The sequence below is a fragment of the Chiloscyllium plagiosum genome, chromosome 2, assembly GCF_004010195.1.
Source record: "Chiloscyllium plagiosum isolate BGI_BamShark_2017 chromosome 2, ASM401019v2, whole genome shotgun sequence".
Taxonomy (NCBI): Eukaryota; Metazoa; Chordata; class Chondrichthyes; order Orectolobiformes; family Hemiscylliidae; genus Chiloscyllium; species Chiloscyllium plagiosum.
The window spans coordinates 31,125,328-31,143,215 of NC_057711.1; the positions used below are offsets into that span (position 1 = coordinate 31,125,328).

At 41.5% G+C, this 17,888-nt stretch overlaps 1 protein-coding gene across 2 annotated transcripts in view; it reads left to right on the forward strand.

Annotated features, from left to right (window-relative positions):
* The window catches only part of dmgdh (dimethylglycine dehydrogenase), a 143,704-nt gene extending 129,667 nt beyond the window's left edge, over positions 1 to 14,037 (forward strand). For both annotated transcript variants that reach the window (XM_043706890.1, XM_043706897.1), the window contains 3 exons: positions 2,659 to 2,718; positions 7,148 to 7,282; positions 12,118 to 14,037. In XM_043706890.1, the coding sequence (XP_043562825.1) occupies positions 2,659 to 2,718; positions 7,148 to 7,282; positions 12,118 to 12,327 (405 nt within the window). In that variant the 3' untranslated portion in view covers positions 12,328 to 14,037. The remainder of the gene's footprint in view (positions 1 to 2,658; positions 2,719 to 7,147; positions 7,283 to 12,117) is intronic.
* The last annotated feature ends 3,851 nt before the right edge of the window (positions 14,038 to 17,888 follow it).

Consider the following 17,888-nt stretch of genomic DNA (forward strand, 5'->3'; position numbering starts at 1 on the left):
TGCCTGCCATTCCGAAATGGAGCCGTTTATCACTACTCTTTGTTTCCTGTCAGCCAACCAACTTTCAATCCAAGTTAGTACTTTGCCCCCAATACCATGCGCCCTAATTTTGCTCACTATCCTCCTATGTGGGACTTTATCAAAAGCTTTCTGAAAGTCCAGTACACTACATCTACTGGATGTCTTCTGCTGTGTCACTCACCTTCCTCCTCACTGCATCTCATCATTGGAAAGATACCAGCAACATGTAGACCATGGCCTTCAGTACCAGTTATTTATCAGAGCCCATGACACTGTTTACACCTGACACAATTTTCATTAAAGTGTGAATAATGACAGCAGACAGGATCAGAGCCAGGAAAGGTTCAGGAACAAAAACAGAAAATTGCTGGAGAAACTCAGCAAGTCTGGCAGCATCGGTGGAGGGAAAGCAGAGTTAATGTTTCAGATCTAGTCATTCTTCCTCATAACTCATCAAGGTTCGGGTGTGTTTCATTGTCTCCCCTACCTCAGACTAACCTCCTTTCACCCTACCATATTCATATCTAGACCTTGCCAAGGCATAGTTCTACAGACCCTTCTTCGATTTCCTTCTGACTGGCATTGACATTGGGTTTGGTTGAGAGACTGTCCCTCCAAAATGATAATGAAGTGCAAGATGCACAACTGCCCAAGCCTCCAGCTGGTTGTGGCAGTACCACTGCCCTCTGAGGTGAATGGGATTTCTTCCTTTTCCCTTCCAGGTTTCCACACCCTACACATCAGACCACACAAACTGGTCCAGTATTGGCACGATGGGCTGGAAGGCTGCCTTCTGTGTTGTAATAGTTATTTGATTCTCTGCTGGTTTGGCTTCACAATTAAGGAGGTTCTTGCCTGTAAGCAAGGTTACAAAGAAGTTCTTTGAATATAGTGCTCTCAGCTTGGCTCAGTAGTAACACTTCCTTCCTCTAAATCTGTAGATTGTAATTTTCAAAGCCCCTTGCTCCAGATCTGAGTGCATAATCCAAACTGATGCTTCAGTGGAGTTCTGAAGGAGTTCTGAATCAACAGATACGTTGCCTTTCAGACAAAATGTTAAACCGAGGACCCAGGCCTCACTTTAACTCAGGATGTGAAATGGGCACGGGTGAGGGTTGGAAGACTAGACAGTAGCTGTGAATGATGTCATGAGCTTGAGGCCTGGACAATGATAAACTTTGAGCCTTATTTCATTTCACAAAACCTCCTCCTCCACCAAATAAGAAAGCAGGTAGTCCACCCCTAACACACATTAGCTTTCCATTCATCGCTCAAGTCTGGGTTTACTTGAGGATGCACCTCCCAAAGGAAGGTTGTATTCACTACTTATCCCTCCTTGATCAATCATGAAGGACATTTTTACCAACATGAGATGGATGGGAGGGCTGCTGTCCTGCACTGCTGATGTTTCCTGTCCCTCAAGGTCCTTGTGAAGGGAATCAAAGCCGCGAGGAAGATTTTGCTCCAGACCAACAGGATGAACATCCTCAAAGTTAGCGAAGCAGGTCTGGATAGGGAAGGCTGCAGCGCTGATGCACATTAACATCCAGACCTATTCCCCTACATTTACCCCTGACTAATGTACCTAACACTACGGGCAATTTAGCATGGCCAATTCACCTGACGTGCACATCTTTGCATTGTGGGAGGAAACTGGAGCACCTGGAGGAAACCCACGCAGACACGGGGAGAATGTGCAAACTCCACACAGGTGGGAGTTGAACCCAGGTCCCTGACACTGGGCGGTGCTAACCACTGAGCCAACATGCTGCAAGCTAAATGGATGGTTCTTAACTGCCCTCTGGGCTAAGACATCCTGGTTGTTGCTGAGTTGGCTGATTTTATCAGGAACAGTAGTTATTTTCTAGAGCAATATATTTACTAACCCCAAGGTATATTCACAACACTTCAGCACTGTTGCATAATTGAGCGATTTTCAACCTGTGTGTTGCGAGAACTGTCCGAGTGTGCTGTGAAATCTTATTCATGAAAATTAATGTAAAATAAACATTGTTTAATCTTAACCACATTATATCCAAAATTGCAACTAAGCATCAAATTAAAAGTGAAGTATCGATCTTTCGATTTTAAAACGTGAACATTCTAAACACAAGTGGCCAAAGGACAAAATTGAAATAATGTGATAGCTTTTACATTAGCATAAATGGCCTAAATTGACCATATCCATATTTCTTTGCGAAATCTATCGCATGTCTCCTGATCTAGGAAGAAATGGATGTTTCTTGTCAAAAGAGGTGATTCCTCTGCTAATTCAATCATTGATGAAACATCTAAGCCCAAAGACAAAAAAAGAAACAACAGTTCAATTGATTAATAAGGGGTTCTGCTATCTAGCCTTTGGATTTGAATGGACGGGAGATGCCACGAAAAAGTGGATGTGCTATGGAATTGAAGTGTGCTATGTTACTGAGGTTGGGATCCACTATTGTAATTTATAATTCACTTTGTCTACAGCAGTTCAAGAAGACAGCTCACTGCCACCTTCTCAAGGCCAACAAGGCACAGGCAATCAATGCTGGAGCATTGCCCACACCTCACGAGTGAATTTAAAACAGCTTGGCTTTGCTGAGGGTTCAATCTTATGAAGGATTGATGGATTCTTTTTCTGTTCTCCAGATGAACTGTGATTCAAACGCCTTTGAAGCTGGATTGGATTATTTCATCAAGTTGAACAAGGTACGGGGATTTTCGAACAGCATGTATTTCCACCAAAGAAACAGGAAATAAGAGCCAGAGCAGCCATTCAGCCCTTCGAGCCTGCCCCTCCATTTAATAAGATCATGCCTCGTCATCCTAGTCCATACCCTGTTCCTCCTTTCTCCCCATACCCTTTGATCCATAAATCCATAAGCTTTAAGAGCAGAATTAGGCCGTTTGGCCCAGCGGATCTGTTCAGTCACTTGATACTGCTGATATGTTTCTCAGCCCCACTCTACTGCCTTCTCCCCATAACCCTTGATTCCCTTTTTAATCAAGAACCTATCTATAAATCAATAGACTGTAGCAGTTCAAGAAGTCAGCTCACTGCCACCCTATCAATGTATCTGTCTCAAATGCACTCAATGACTTGGCCTCTACAGCCTTCTGCGGCAATGAGTCCCACAGATTCACCACATTCTGGCTGAAGAAATTCCTCCTCATCTCAATTATAACGGTTGTTCCTTCACTCTGAGGCTGTGCCCTTGGGTCCTAGTCTCTCCACATCCACGCTATCCAGGTCTCTCAACATCCTGTGAGATTCAATCAGATTTCCTTCTCATCCTAAATTACAGTCATAGAGATGTACAGCATGGAAACAGACCCTTCGGTCCAACTTGTCCATGCCAACCAGATATCCCAACCCAATCTAGTTCCATTTGCCAGCATTTGGCCCATATTCCTCTAAACCCTTCCTATTCATATACCCGTCCAGATCCCTTTTAAATGTTGCAATTATACCAGCCTCCACCACTTCCTCTGGCAGCTCATTCCATGCACACACCACCCTCTGCATGAAAAAGTTGCCCCTTAGGTCCCTTTTATATATTTCCCCTCTCACCCTAAACCTATGCCCTCTAGTTCTGGACTCCCCCACCCCAGGGAAGAGACTTTGTCTATTTATCCTATCCATGCCCTTCATGATTTTATAAATCCCTATGAGATCCTCTATGAGGTCACCCCTCAGCCTTCAACACTGCAGGGAAAACAGCCCCAGCCTATTCAACCTCTCCCTATAGCTCAAATCCTCCAACCCTGGCAACATCCTTGTAAACCTTTTCTGAACCCTTTCAAGTTTCACAACAATCTTCAATAGGAAGGAGACCAGTATTGCATGCAATATTCCAAACGTGTCCACTACACTGTCTACTTCACTGTCCATTACACCTCCAATTTTGGTGTCATCTGCAAACTTACTAACTCTACCTCCTATGTTCATATACAAATCATTTATATAAATGACAGAAAGTAGTGGACCCAACACCGATCCTTGTGACACTCCACTGGTCACAGGCCTCCAGCCGAAAAGCAATCCTTCACCACCACCCTCTGTCTTCTACCTTTGAGTCATACCTATCTGTATCCAAATAGCTAGTTCTCCCTGTATTCCATGAAATCTAACCTTGCTAACTAGTCTCCCATGGGGAACTGTGTCGAATGCCTTACTGAAGTCCAATTCCATTGAATACAGGCCCAGAATCAGCAAATGCTCCTCATCATCACAAGTCCTTCATCCCCGGGATCATTATTGTAAATCTCCTTTGGATCCCCTCCAATGCCAGCACATCCCTCCTCAGATAAGAGGCCTGAAACTGCTCACAGTATTCCAAATGCGATCTGGCCACAATCTTATACCCCCTCAGTGGTACATCTCTGCTGTTTTATTCTATTCCTTTTGAAATGAATATTAACATTGCACTTGTCTTCCTAACTGCCAACTGAAGATGTGTGTTAACCTTAAGAGAATGTTTAATCAGAACTTCCAAGTTCCTTTGTGTTTCAGATTTCTGAACCTTTCCCCATTCAGAAAATAGTCTATGCCTCTATTCTTCTTCCCAACGTGGATACCTCACACTTACGGGCTTTGTATTCCATCTGCCACTTCTTTGCCCACTCTCTTAGCATATCCAAGTCCTTCTGCTGCCTTCTCGGTTCCTCAACATTACCTGCCCTCCACCTTTAGATAGTACTAGAATTAGAATTAGAATCCCTACAGTGTGGAAACAGGCCATTTGGTCCAACAAGTCCACACTGACCCTCCAAAGAGTAACCCAACCAGACCCATTCCCCTACACCTATTCCTCTACTTTTCCCCTAACTAATGCATCTAACCTACACATCCCTGAACACTATCCACAGTTTAGCATGGTCAATTCGCCTAACCTACACATCTTTGCATTATGGGAGAAAACTGGAGCACCCAGAGGAAACACACGCAGACACGGGGAGAAAGTGCAAACTCCATGCAGACAGTCGCCCAAGGCTGGAATCGAACCCGGGCACCTAGCACTGTGAGGCAGCAGTGCTAACCACTGAACCACTGTGCCTCCCTAATATATATAATGAAATATATAATGTGAATAGTTTTAGGTCCCAACACAGACACCTGTAGAGTCACCAGCTACCACCCTGAAAAAAAAACGCTTTATCTCTGCTCTCCGCCTTCTGCCTGTCAGTCAATCCTCTATTCATGCAAGTACCTTGTCTGTCACACCATGGGCTCTTATCTTATTTAGCAGTCTCCTCTGCGTCATCTTATCAAAGGCCTTCTGGAAATCAATAGATCATGTCCACTGGATTTCCTTATCTAATTTTCTTGTTACTGCCTCAAAGAATTTGAACAAATTTGTCATGCATGATCTCCCCTTGATGAAGCCATGCTAATTCAGCCCTATTTTACCATTCACTTCCAAGGATTCTGAAATCTCATCTTGAATAATGGGCCCTAAAATCTTACCAACAACCGAGGTCAGGCTAACTGGCCTATAGGTTTCTGCCTCCCTCCCTTCTTAAACAAGGGCTGTTACATTAGCCATTTTCCCCAGTACTCTGGGACCCTCCCTTATATTTCATCTTCACCCCCTTATTGCTTTTTACCTCTCCTGTGCTGGTTTTTGAAGGTTTCCCAATTCTTTGGCTTCCCACTAATGTTCACCACTTTGTATGTTTTTTCTATTTGCTGTTATGCTGCCCCTGGGATGTATTTCTGCTGTGCCTCCTGAATTACCCCCCAGAAACTCCTGCCATTGCTACACTCCCCTTCCAAACAGCTCTGACCAGTTCCTTCCTCATGTCTCTGTAGTGAACTTTACTCAGTTGTAATTCCACTCTGTCTGATTCCATCATCTCCCCCTAAAACTGCTGGGTAAATTTTATCATATTATGGTCACTGCCCCCTAGGTGTTTTTTTCATCTTAAGGTCTCTAATCAAGTCAGCCCCCTTACACATCACCAAATCCAAAATTGCCCATTCCCTAATAGGCTCTACCACAAACTGCTCCAAAATACCATCTTGCAGACATTCCACAAATTGCTTTTCTTGGGATCTGCTACCAATCTGATTTCCCAATCCACCTGAATATTGAAGTCCCCCACGATTATTGTAATAGAGATTTTCTTACGCGTTTTCTATCTCCTGATTTATTTTCTTCTCCATATCCTGACTACTGCTAGGAGGCCTGTAAACAACTCCTATTAGGGTATTTCTTTACTTTGCGGTTCCTCAACTCTACCCACACAGATTCTATGCCTTACAACTATGTATCACTTCTTGCTATCAATTTAATTTCATTTCTTACCCCTTCCCCAATTTATCACCATTCAGCTAATAATCTGCCTCACAGTTATGCACATTATACTTCATCTGCCATGTATTTGCCCACTTACTCACCTTTTCACAAATCAAGTATCTCCACATCCTCCTCATAGCTCACTCTCCCACCCAGCCTTTATGTCATCTGCAAACCTGGAGATATTACATTTAGTTTGCTCATCTATACCATTTAAAAAAAAATAATTCACGGGATGAAGGCATTGCTGGCTGTACCAGCATTTATTATCCAAGTATTATACCACAATTAATGTATATTGTGAATAGCTGGGGTCCAAGCACTGATCCCTACCCCACTAGTCATTGCTTGTCACTTGGAACATAACTCTTTTATTCCCAGTCTGCCAATCTGCTATCCGTGTCAGTATAGTATCCCTATTCCATAATACTCCAAACTGTGTGAACGTGTTGAGTAAAATTAAATATCCTCTCGCAATCCAACCCTGTTATTTTTTCTCTGACTCTGACAAAGGCTAAATATATCTCAAGATCTGAACCTTTGATTAACAGTGGGCAGTTTGTTTGGCAACATTTCATCTTATCTGCTCTCTTTCCAGATAAACTTCTCTGTTACAACATCAAAACAACACATTTCACACTAAGTCATGTTTAATATGAATTGCAGTCTTAAAATTAAAGGGACCTGTGAAAGTTAGGTCAATTTAAACATGCTGGGAGCTATTCATACCTTGCCTCATAGTAGCTGAAATAGTTTTCTTCAAAAGTGTGTGCCATTTCTTGACAAAGCGAACGGTAGTTCAGGTGTTTATGATAGGTTGATGTATTTGTCTCACTCAGCCAGTCGATTTCATAGGAAAACAGGCTTTAATGAACATCAAGAAGGAGGGTGTTAAGCGCAAGTTGGTGTACCTTACCATGCAGACTGACGATGTGGATCCTGAAGGAAATGAAAGCATTTGGTATGAAGATAAGGTAGGCCCAAAGAGATTTAATTAACTTGAAAAAGAACCATTGATAGCATAGCACTCCTTACTGCTGAGACCATGTGTCTCCAAACTATATCCCTTGGCCCATCTTCCCATAAGGCCTGACTGAGGAATCCATTTTAATTAACGCTACAGTAAAATCACAGACTAATTCCTATGTTAGATTGCCTCCACAAATCTTTCTTGAGTGTTTCCTTTGCTCCAGAGTTTCAGTCAGTGAGATGAATTCTGTTGCAACTGTGGGTATGGAGCAAGCTGCACTCTGCTGTCTCCTGAAGGGAGATGGCTATGGTTCGTTGATAGTACATAGCAACAAGAGAGATCTCTAAGAAAAGATTTACAGCAACAACAAAAAAAAGTAAACAAAATATTGGAAAGCTGAAATAAAAACAGAAGTACTGGAGAAAACTCAGCAGAAAACCTTGCAGGCAGTATCAGTAAAGGGAAAGAGGGTTAATATATCAGGATGATGATTGCAAGGATGCACTGAGTTTTAAGCAAATGCCGAGGCAGGAAATGGGATGAGAAAGGAAAGAATTAACGGGAAGGTCTATGATAAGTTGGAAGGTATGAGAGATTAAATAGTGAACAACTTAATGAGATGAGGCCAAAAGAAATTGTTAATGGGATTCAGCCACAGATTGATAAGTGACAAATAACACTGGTGCCCTAGAAGGTCCACTATGGACCATCCCCAACAGGAGAGAATTTCCTTGACATTCAATGGTGTTACCATTACCCAGAAACTGAACTGAACCAGCCATACAAATAAGAGTAGATTGGAATAAGAGTCCTTCCATGAAGTGAAGAGGGAAGAAATATGAAGTTAATTGTCAGAACCCGTTAGTTTATCGTAGACATTGATTGACAGACAAAATCCAGAATGCAAGAATGGAAAGGGAAAAATCACAGTTGGACCCTGTGAATGTAAAGAGTTAAACTTGAAAGAAAATGTTGTAATTTTCCAAGTTTGGAACAGAAATCCACACTGAGGCAGTCAACAATGTACTGGATGTGAGCTGAGGGCGTGGTCCTAAGTCAGATCAGAACAAGAGAGATGCCAAGCATTCCATGGAATTTTATTGGTTTCAGGAAAACTTTCAACAGCATCCATTGGCAGTCACTCTGGTATGTAATAAGACGGTATGACACCTCAAAGAGATACATGAATATTTTCAAAGCCTTATACCATGACTTTGGAGTATCTGCTTTATCCAAACTAGCACAGCCACCAGAAAGTCCTTCAGCATCATCACAGGGACATGGCATGGCTGTATACTCTTCTCATTCCTTTTCTCTTGGTTATTGATTACGAGAAAGGTCTTCAGACTTTGACATTATATGGAAACCCCACCAGATAACAGATGAAACCTCCTTACTGGCTGAAGAATTGCTTGTGCTTCAAGATCACTAGTTTTGAGAATAGTGACATCAACGTTAGTCTATACATCAGATGCAAGAAGACCAAAGTAACAATGATTTGACAGTAACAAGGTCCTCCCATAACCACCAGGCAACAGAGTGGTGAATACCCTCTCTACCTGAGAAGCAACATCATCAGGAAGGGCTTTGTAGGAACCTGATCTTCTGTCATGACCATGGGTCAGAACCACGAAGTACCACAGATATTTTTAATGTGTTATTCAAAAATCTGGGGTTTTTTTGAAAGGAGGGCAGATACGTTCAAAAATGGCTGTCTGGAGGCAGAGAGAGAGAGAGAGAGAGACTGAGAGCGAAAATAACCCACTAATGAAGGAATGTTACATAGGACTGCTCAGAGATATTAATGGGTCATTGTGACAACATAGACTGCCAGGAGATGTATTTTGCCTCCTGAATATATGTACTACCAGTATGTTAGTGGAATGGGCAACATCAGATGGAAAAAAAATCTGGAGCTGATCAAAGAAGACTTGGTGGAGTACATTTAAAGAGGACTTTGAGGAACAGTTTGTAATTTAGAGCAAAAGAGCAGCAATGGATTTGGTCCAGTAGTGGAGTCTTGCTGCTCATTGTAGGTTCACCCAGGCAGGGGAGGGTGCAGAGGATGACAGTTTGTTAAGCCTCTCTCGAAAGGAAAAGCAAGGAGCCTCGGTCTATCTTTGTGGGAGATGAAGAACTGATGTCTGTGGTGAAAAGGAGCTGGTCAGGGCCTGGTAAATGTTTTAGCAGTGGAAGACCCTGGGAAGAGTTCATGAATGGAGGGGAGAAGAGGCTGGACAAAGGGAGAAAAAAGAAGTAAAGGTAATATGAAATATCTTCTGTGGGCAGGGACAGGTTGAAATAGTTGATCTAGCAGAGCAATATTATTTGTGGAATACAGGACATAAATGGTATTGACATCACTTGGGCTAGCAGACAATACATTTGACAGCCATGTAGCTAAAATCATTAGAAGAGAAGAGGTTAGCAATGGTCTGGGAGGTAAGAGCTTACTTCTTAGTGGTGGGATCAGAGGATGTATGAAGAGGTGACAGAGTTGGCATTAAGCCTCAACATCCTAGATGTCAGTTTACTAAACAATAGTAATGTCATTCTTGTCAGCAGGTTTAATACAATGTAAGAGCTGGACCGAAGAGTACAGTGGTTTCTAGTGCAGAGGAAGGTAGTTTATGATAGGTGCAGGGAGCCGAGAAATTGAGGCAACTGTTTTCATGCCAGCAGTGCAGTGAAAAGATCTTGGAAAGCTAAAAGCTCAGAGGGAAGAGTTCAGGTAGAGGGAGAATACAGGAGCTGGGAGGAAGACTCTTGACCAAAGACGTGGTCGCTGAGGCAAAGACGATGGAAGAGGACAGCAACATGCCAAGATCAGAGTTCATTGAGGTGATGTTGTAAAGGGGTGATGCTGAGGAAGAATCATGGGGAAAAAGTAAGATATGCTTTTGTTCAGTAGCAAAGCATTTTGTGGCACTGTATTGCAACCAGAGATCAAAGTTCATTGTGTAATTAAACCCAGATCAGTGAAAATTAACAGTGAGGAACAAACATTTACAGCCCTGAAGAAGGGCTTATGCCCGAAACGTCGATTCTCCTGCTCCTTTGATGCTGCCTGACCTGCTGCGCTTTTCCAGCAACACATTTTTTAGCTCTGATCTCCAGCATCTGCAGTCCTCACTTTCTCCCAGCCCTGATTTTAACCCTATCTGCCCAGTGGGTAAATGACCTGTCAAAATAATCCTAACCCTAAATTAACTCAGCACCTTATTAGCACTGCCACGTCCCCAATCATGATTTCATCTAAATGAGTCTAGAAATAGGTGAGTGCTTAATGAATGTGTTGAAATTGGATCCCATAACATCATAAGAGCCCCAATGGTATCTTCACTGGAAAGGATTCAATAGACAATAAGTGCAGGAGTAGGCCATTCTGCCTTTCAAGCCTGCACCACCATTCAATATGATCATGGCTGATCATCCTTAATCAGTATCCTGTTCCTGCCTTATCTCCATAACCCTTGATTCCACTATCCTTGAGAGCTCTATCCAACTACACAGTACTCCAGGTGTGGTCTCACTAGGGCCCTGTACAGCTGCAGAAGAACCTCTTCGTTTCTATACTCAATCCCTCTTGTTATGAAGGCCAGCATGCTATTAGCCTTCTTCACTACCTGCTGTACTTGCATGCTTACCTTCATTGACTGGCGTACAAGAACACCCAGATCTCTTTGTACTGCCCATTTACCTAAATTGATTCCATTGAGGTAGTAATCTGCCTTCCTGTTCTTGCCACCAAAGTAGATAACCATACATTTATCCACATTAAACTGCATCTGACCACTCACGTAACTTGTCCAGGTCACCCTGTAATCTCCTAACATCCTCCTTTCATTTCACCCTGCCACCCAGCTTAGTATCATCAGCAAATTTGCTAATGTTATTACTAATACCATCTTCTATATCATTAACATATATTGTAAAAAGCTGCGGTCCCAGTACTGATCCCTGCAGTACCCCACTGGTCACTGCCTGCCATTCCGAAATGGAGCCATTTATCACTACTGCCAAGATTAGAGTTCATTGAGATGACGTTGTAAAGGGGTGATGCTGAGGAAGAATCATGGGGAAAAAGTAAGATATGCTTTTGTTCAGTAGCAAAGCATTTTGTGGCACTGTATTGCAACCAGAGATTAAAGTTCATTGTGTAATTAATCCCAGATCAGTGAAAATTAACAGTGAGGAACAAAAATTTACAGCCCTGAAGAAGGGCTTATGCCCGAAACGTCAATTCTCCTGCTCCTTTGATTCAAATCTCATACAGCACTCAGTAAAATCTGATACCTCTGAAACTGACTAACATGGGGGGGCTAAAAAGGCATTGCACTAGTGTTTGTGCTTCAAGGAAGCTTCCACTTCATTTCAGCTAATCCTTTTGCATACCCTTCTTCTCCTTCATTTGGACTTAAGGGCAGCTAGGTATTCCTCTCAACCATTCCATTTGGTAGCAAGAGCCACATTCCAACCACTCAGTAAGTGTCAAATAGGGTTAATTATGTAATACTGTTACCTGGAATCAGAACATTATAGGCTCATGTCCCACTCCAGAAGTTCACTGCATAAGCTAGGCTAACCCTCAGTGCAGAGTCAAGAAAGTGCTGCTTTATTGGAGATGGCATCTTTCAAGATGCCTAAAGTACTCTACAGTCAGCTTGGAGGAAACAGTGATTACTGCTATCCTTGGGCATCTGAAATAAGAATTTGCTCCTTTTCTTAGTTCTAATTGAGTCACTTCAAACAGCATAAACTTCATCCCCACAATAGGAACTAATGCTGTTTCCTTAAATGCAAAGTTCAGCCTGTAAAGCTGTATTTTTGTCTGTTAAGGTTGTAGGTAACACCACATCTGGAGCCTACAGTTATAACACTCAACAGTGTGTGGCCTTTGCATATGTGCCTCTGGAGCTCAGCAAAATAGGACAACAGCTAGAGGTGGAACTGCTGAATAAAAAATATAAGGCAGTAATCATCCAGGAACCACTGATACTGACAGAGCCAACCAGGACTCGAATGAAGAAGAAAAGCTCAAGTGCTTGACGGACAGTATTGTGTAAGGAGAAAACAGCTCTCCGTCATGGAGATTAACCATTTTTATTAAGCCCTATTTCATCTGGGACCAAGGTTCTATTTACTCATTCCTCCCGGGTGGATATGCGGACCTCAGTAAAATGGCCTTGCTGCAGAAAACATTAAACAGTCACTGCTGTCCCACAGTGTGAGTCCAGAATTATTCAATACTAAGCAGAGTGGGTAAATATGTCTGTTTATACAGCACCTTATAGCTCTGATCCCTATCATGTTAAAAGAAGACATTACAAATTTCAATCTCAGCATCTAATGTGAAAAAATAAATAAGGCTGATTACAAAAACTTGCTGCAATTTTAGGATCGGGACTTTTTTTTAATGTGAATTGACTGGTATTTTAAATAATTTTTACTTTTAATATGTCAGTCACTTGCTGTGAAAATGCTTTACCCCCAAGTGGAAATAATGCAATGAAAGTTCAGTTGTTTTATAAAGTCACATACATTATTAGCATCCCTAAACTGAATTATCCAACTAATGCTAGTTGGTTAGAAATGCTTTTGGCTTTACAGAAAAGAAAAATTTCAAAGCAATATTTGATTTTTATATTTTATTACAAGCTGAAGTCATGACTGAATAATGTAAACTAAATCTCCACTTATGTTGCATCAATTATCCATGCTCAGTGACAAATATAATTATCAGATCTTGAATTTCAGTTCTTCCACTGGGTGCTGAGATGTGCCACTATTCTGGAAGTTGATCAGGTACCTCTAAAGACAGTTTTCACTTCTCTAACCATGAGTTCAGATACCTCAGTGTGCTGTGAAGAGATATAGCAAAATAGCAAAAACTTCTGTAAATGAAACTATTTGTTTCAAGCTCCAAGGTTTTCCAAGTCAAACATTCACTGCATCAACATGATCAAGAATAGTTTTAAACAAGTCAGGAAATGGTTAATGAACATCGAGTGATATTGTTGAACTTGCTGGTGTATTTCTCGGTTTCAAAACTAAAACATTGACTTTGATATGGGCCTTGAACTGGATGGGTGATAGATGCAGTTTGTAATCCACTCCTTGCGCATTCATTTTTGCTTCAGCATGAGCGCAACAACAAATGGAAAGGAATTTCAGTCTGAGTATTGCAAGCGTTACAGTAAATCCATCCTGTTCTGAAATGAAATAATGCAATCCACAAATATCCTGATATATTAATTGATATTTGATCCGAAATGGAGTAATGGTGTGAAAACAAATACCCTGTCACCTTCCTTTAGATAAAATGCTGGCAGTAAATTAGTCTGAGCAGGAAGGTTTGAGAGATACCTCATAGCTCCTCATTGTTAGACAAAGTGGGTGGTAATAATGTGATGCTTACATCGTCAGCAACAGATATTTAAAAGCCAGAGGATTGAAAAATGATAAGAACAATTTGTAGGCATTCTGAACAGTGTCCCTTTAGTACTACACTAAGTGATACCCTTACTCGTGTGAAAATAGTAACTGTCATAATTTTTGAAAAAACTGCTGTGAATGTTTGTTTGATTTAAAAGGAATAGCATAGGAAGTGATGTTTCCTTGTAATATGAAACATAAAATGTGAACTAATTTGTATGAAGGAGAAGATTAATTACTTAATCTGTATTATTGTATTTAATTAAAACAATTCAACATAATTGCATTTATACCATACAAATAAACTTGTTTTTTGGAACCCCTTGGGGGATTTTCTGTTTCTTTTTCATAAATAGGATTCAGATTATGTTACAATTATACATGCCTTTTGTTCCCAGAACAAATACATAAATAGCATATCATTTACAGGAGTTAGTTGGAATAGTTGAATAATGTACCCTTGTCTTTTCTTTTGAATAGTTGATCTGATGACCTAGCTTATCCTGGTGTCCCTAGAGCAGTGGTTTGATTGAAGGTCATTAAAATTTTCTCTTTCTCCAACACAAGTTTTTCTGATTCACATCTGCATTCTTCAGTTCAGATGCTGACTGGTGCCCAATATGTGGAGAAGGTACAACAGAGTAGGACGGGTTCTTTTACCTCCCTACTTGCAGATACCCTGTGCTTAAAAACATACATGCAGGGAAACCAAAGGACATTCAGCCTACCATGTCTCTTCCATCACAAGAATAAGTACAATATCGCTCTCATCTTGGACAGCAAACTTGTTTCATTATTGCCAGAAAGGAAGTCCCTCTCAATAAGAGTACAAACATGTATTAGAGAGAGTGTAACCTGATTGTCCAAACTGTCACTGGGAGATGGGAGGAGGCACCTGATATATTCAACAGTGCCTGAGAGATTCCCAGAAAAATTCAAAAATTGACATCATAAAATACTGTGAGCTGTGTTGTTAGGTGACGCTGGGAGGATATTAATCCAATATTACTACATTACTATGCTACACTGCACCAGATATACAGCACTCAGTAAATGATGTGCAATCTGATCAACAGCGTGTGTCCTTACACTTAAAACATGGAGGACTGTAAATTCCATGGGAGATGTTCTGCCTGCAAGAGCAGGGGCTGGGGATATGGAACTATTTTCATGCTTGGTCTCCAGCCATTTACCAGGTCTAGGGAGGCTCAACTGTATGGACTGAACTACCAAACCAATCTGAGATCAATTATCTCAGTCTAGATTCAGTTCAGTGCCTTTGTAAAGGCTTCTGGGAACCCACACAAGCTCTTGGATCTTCTAACGTCCAAATGACCTCCCCCCAGCCCCTTCCAGAAACGTATGTTCCCTTGGTCCAATTCTGATTGAAATGTGGAAGACCCAACACCCTTTTGCAGCCTGTGTATTAGGTGTAAGTACTTTCATCCAGATACTTCCCCCTTCCATTTAAAAATACTCTAATTAAGCTTCTCAAAAACTCACCCATAACCCCTAATTCCCAACTGACTCCACTTTCTTCTCTGAAACAACTGAATGTTGCCAGGTTGCTCCTCCCACAAATCTCTGTCCATCTTTCCCACAACTTCATGTTGAATCTCAATCCAATCTCAGGGTTCCATTTCTTCCACTGCACTGAGTTTTAATCAATGGTATAAATGTATCAAAGTTATAATAACTTTCTCTCCTTGTTCTCCTTGATGCTAATTCAATATTCAGCATTTTTTTGTTTGATGTTAAGCTTACAGAGAGTAGAGCATAGAAAGCTGCTCAGGATTGTATTGAAATAGTCAAATCTACAGATATCAAAAGCATGGGTGGGGGTTTCAGTGGAGATAAGCTGAAGTGGGGCCAAGTTACTCAACATTACAGCGGTGTTCCTATTGATGGCTCAAATATATGATCAGAGCCATAAATGTCACCAAGAGCAATCAGATTCAGAAAGAGCATTAGTGCCTGGAGCCAAGGAAATGGAACCTGTAGCAGGGATCAACAGCAATTGCTTCAATCTCCCTAATATTCAGCTGGAGGAAAGTTCTGTTTGTCCTGCACTGAATGTTACACGAGCGGTTTTACAATTTTAACAGTAACTACATCAGGAAAAATGTGGATGAGGTAAATCAAGATGTCATGAGCATACATGTGGAAACTGGTGCTATCAGCTGGATCATAGGCTGAAGGCATGCTGTCCATACCCCAGTGTAAATTTCAGGAGCAAGTCTGCCTCTGCTTACCCTGTTCACTCCACTCGAGCATTTCAATGACGGTCATTTAATTAATTTGATGCAGGATCTCCACACATTTCCAGGAGGGCATCCCACCTTTTGGAAATGTCTGGTGATCTGTTGGTGATCGGCAACTCAGCAGAGCTAAACAAAAAAGTGGTGGCCGCTTTCAGTACTTCAGGTAGGCCCAGAAAATGCTGTACAGAAATGGACCAGACATTCAGTCAAGTTGAGGTCTCACTGGGGCCAATTGCACAGAGAGCCCAGGAGGAAAGTTGCCACTACCCTCAATCCTTTCACTGACCAGCAGTCAGCAGGCTTAAAGCTGCTGTCTTACACAGGCCTTTCTTAACCTGCATTTTATTGGAGGATCACTTGGATGAAGCAGACAATTAGCCATTAATTGTCTGCTTAAGGGCATTAACTGGAATAAAGAGCTGGCAAGCCACCCAACACTTAACCTCTGGGCCCACCTACTCATTTCCTTTCTATCAAGTGACCACTGAAATTCATCCGAATCTTTTAGAATGATATTGCTCAAGATATAGCTGAGGAATCAGAGGGACCATCAATGAATCCTTGAGAGATATCAGATGCAATCTTTAGCCATGACCTTATATATTCACAACTTACCCAACACCAAGACTTCCTTGTTTCAAAAAGCAACTTTAACGCTGCGTTGTTGAGCAACACAATGGACAAACGATTCTTCTCACCACACTATTGCAAAGTTCTTTGCAATCTATTTGTAACTGCTTTTTTGTTCCTTTCCATCCAGCATTTGTTTCTGATCAGAATTGTTTGCTTTTCCTTTATTTGAGGTTTGCCCATCCTCAGTTTCTGATTTCTCTGCTTCAAAATATCACCTTAACTTTAATGGGTAAGGAAGCTGATGGGGAGCTTAGCTCAATCAATGATGCACTGAGTTCGGCGAACTTCAGGTGTGTAAAATGCCTTTGATGCAAGTTCAGCCATTGTAGGGTGATACATCACATGCAAAATACAAACATCGTTTATTCCTTTTTTTTATTCATTCACAGGATGAGGGCATCACTGGCTAGGCCAGAATTTATTGCCCATCCCTAATTGCCCTAAGGGCAGTTAAGAGTCAACCACAGTGCTGTGAGTCTGGAGTCACATGTAGGCCAGACCATCCTTCCCTAAAGGACTGCAGTGAACCAAACGGGTTTTTCTGACTATAATGGTTTCATGGTCATCATTAGACTCTAAATTCTAGATATTTATTGAATTCAGATTCTACCATTTACTGTAGCAGGATTCAAACCCAGCTTCCCAGAACACTGCCTGGGCCTCTGGATTAACAGTCCAGCAATAATACCACTAGGTCATTTGTTTATCATTTGTGTAAAATGCTGTCAAGGTTGTGTTTAGTGCACTCATGAAAATAGTCAGCCTTTTTCTTGCAATTAGCTCGTCCTGATCCATAGCGAGCCAAGTCTCACACCAAAATGTATGGAAATCTATAGTCAAGTAAACAGCTACCTGCTGCTCACTAAATTGGCAGATAAAAAAAACTCTGTGTTCTTGCCACAATGAGTCATAAACGTTGGTGGACAATTGTACAACTAAAGGAAGAGAAGGCTCCATGAAGCTTCCCAGTCCACTTCAGATGTTATTATGTGTTAGTGTGGGACAGAAGTCACATGTAGGGCAGACTGGGGTGTAATGCCATTTATCCATCCATGGGGATATTACTGAATTGTGTTGGTTTCTTCAGTATTAAATAGCTTTCTTTGATCATTTCTGCTCAAGCTGTCAACCTATAATTGGCTGTCACATTGTTAAGCAGTAATATGCCTAAGATATGTGTGCACCTTGAGGTCCTATTATAATTAGTAACAATCTGATGCAGTTTTCCATGGGAGCTGAGTGGGAATGGAGCTTCTGCAGCTGTTTTATTGATGTAGGTTG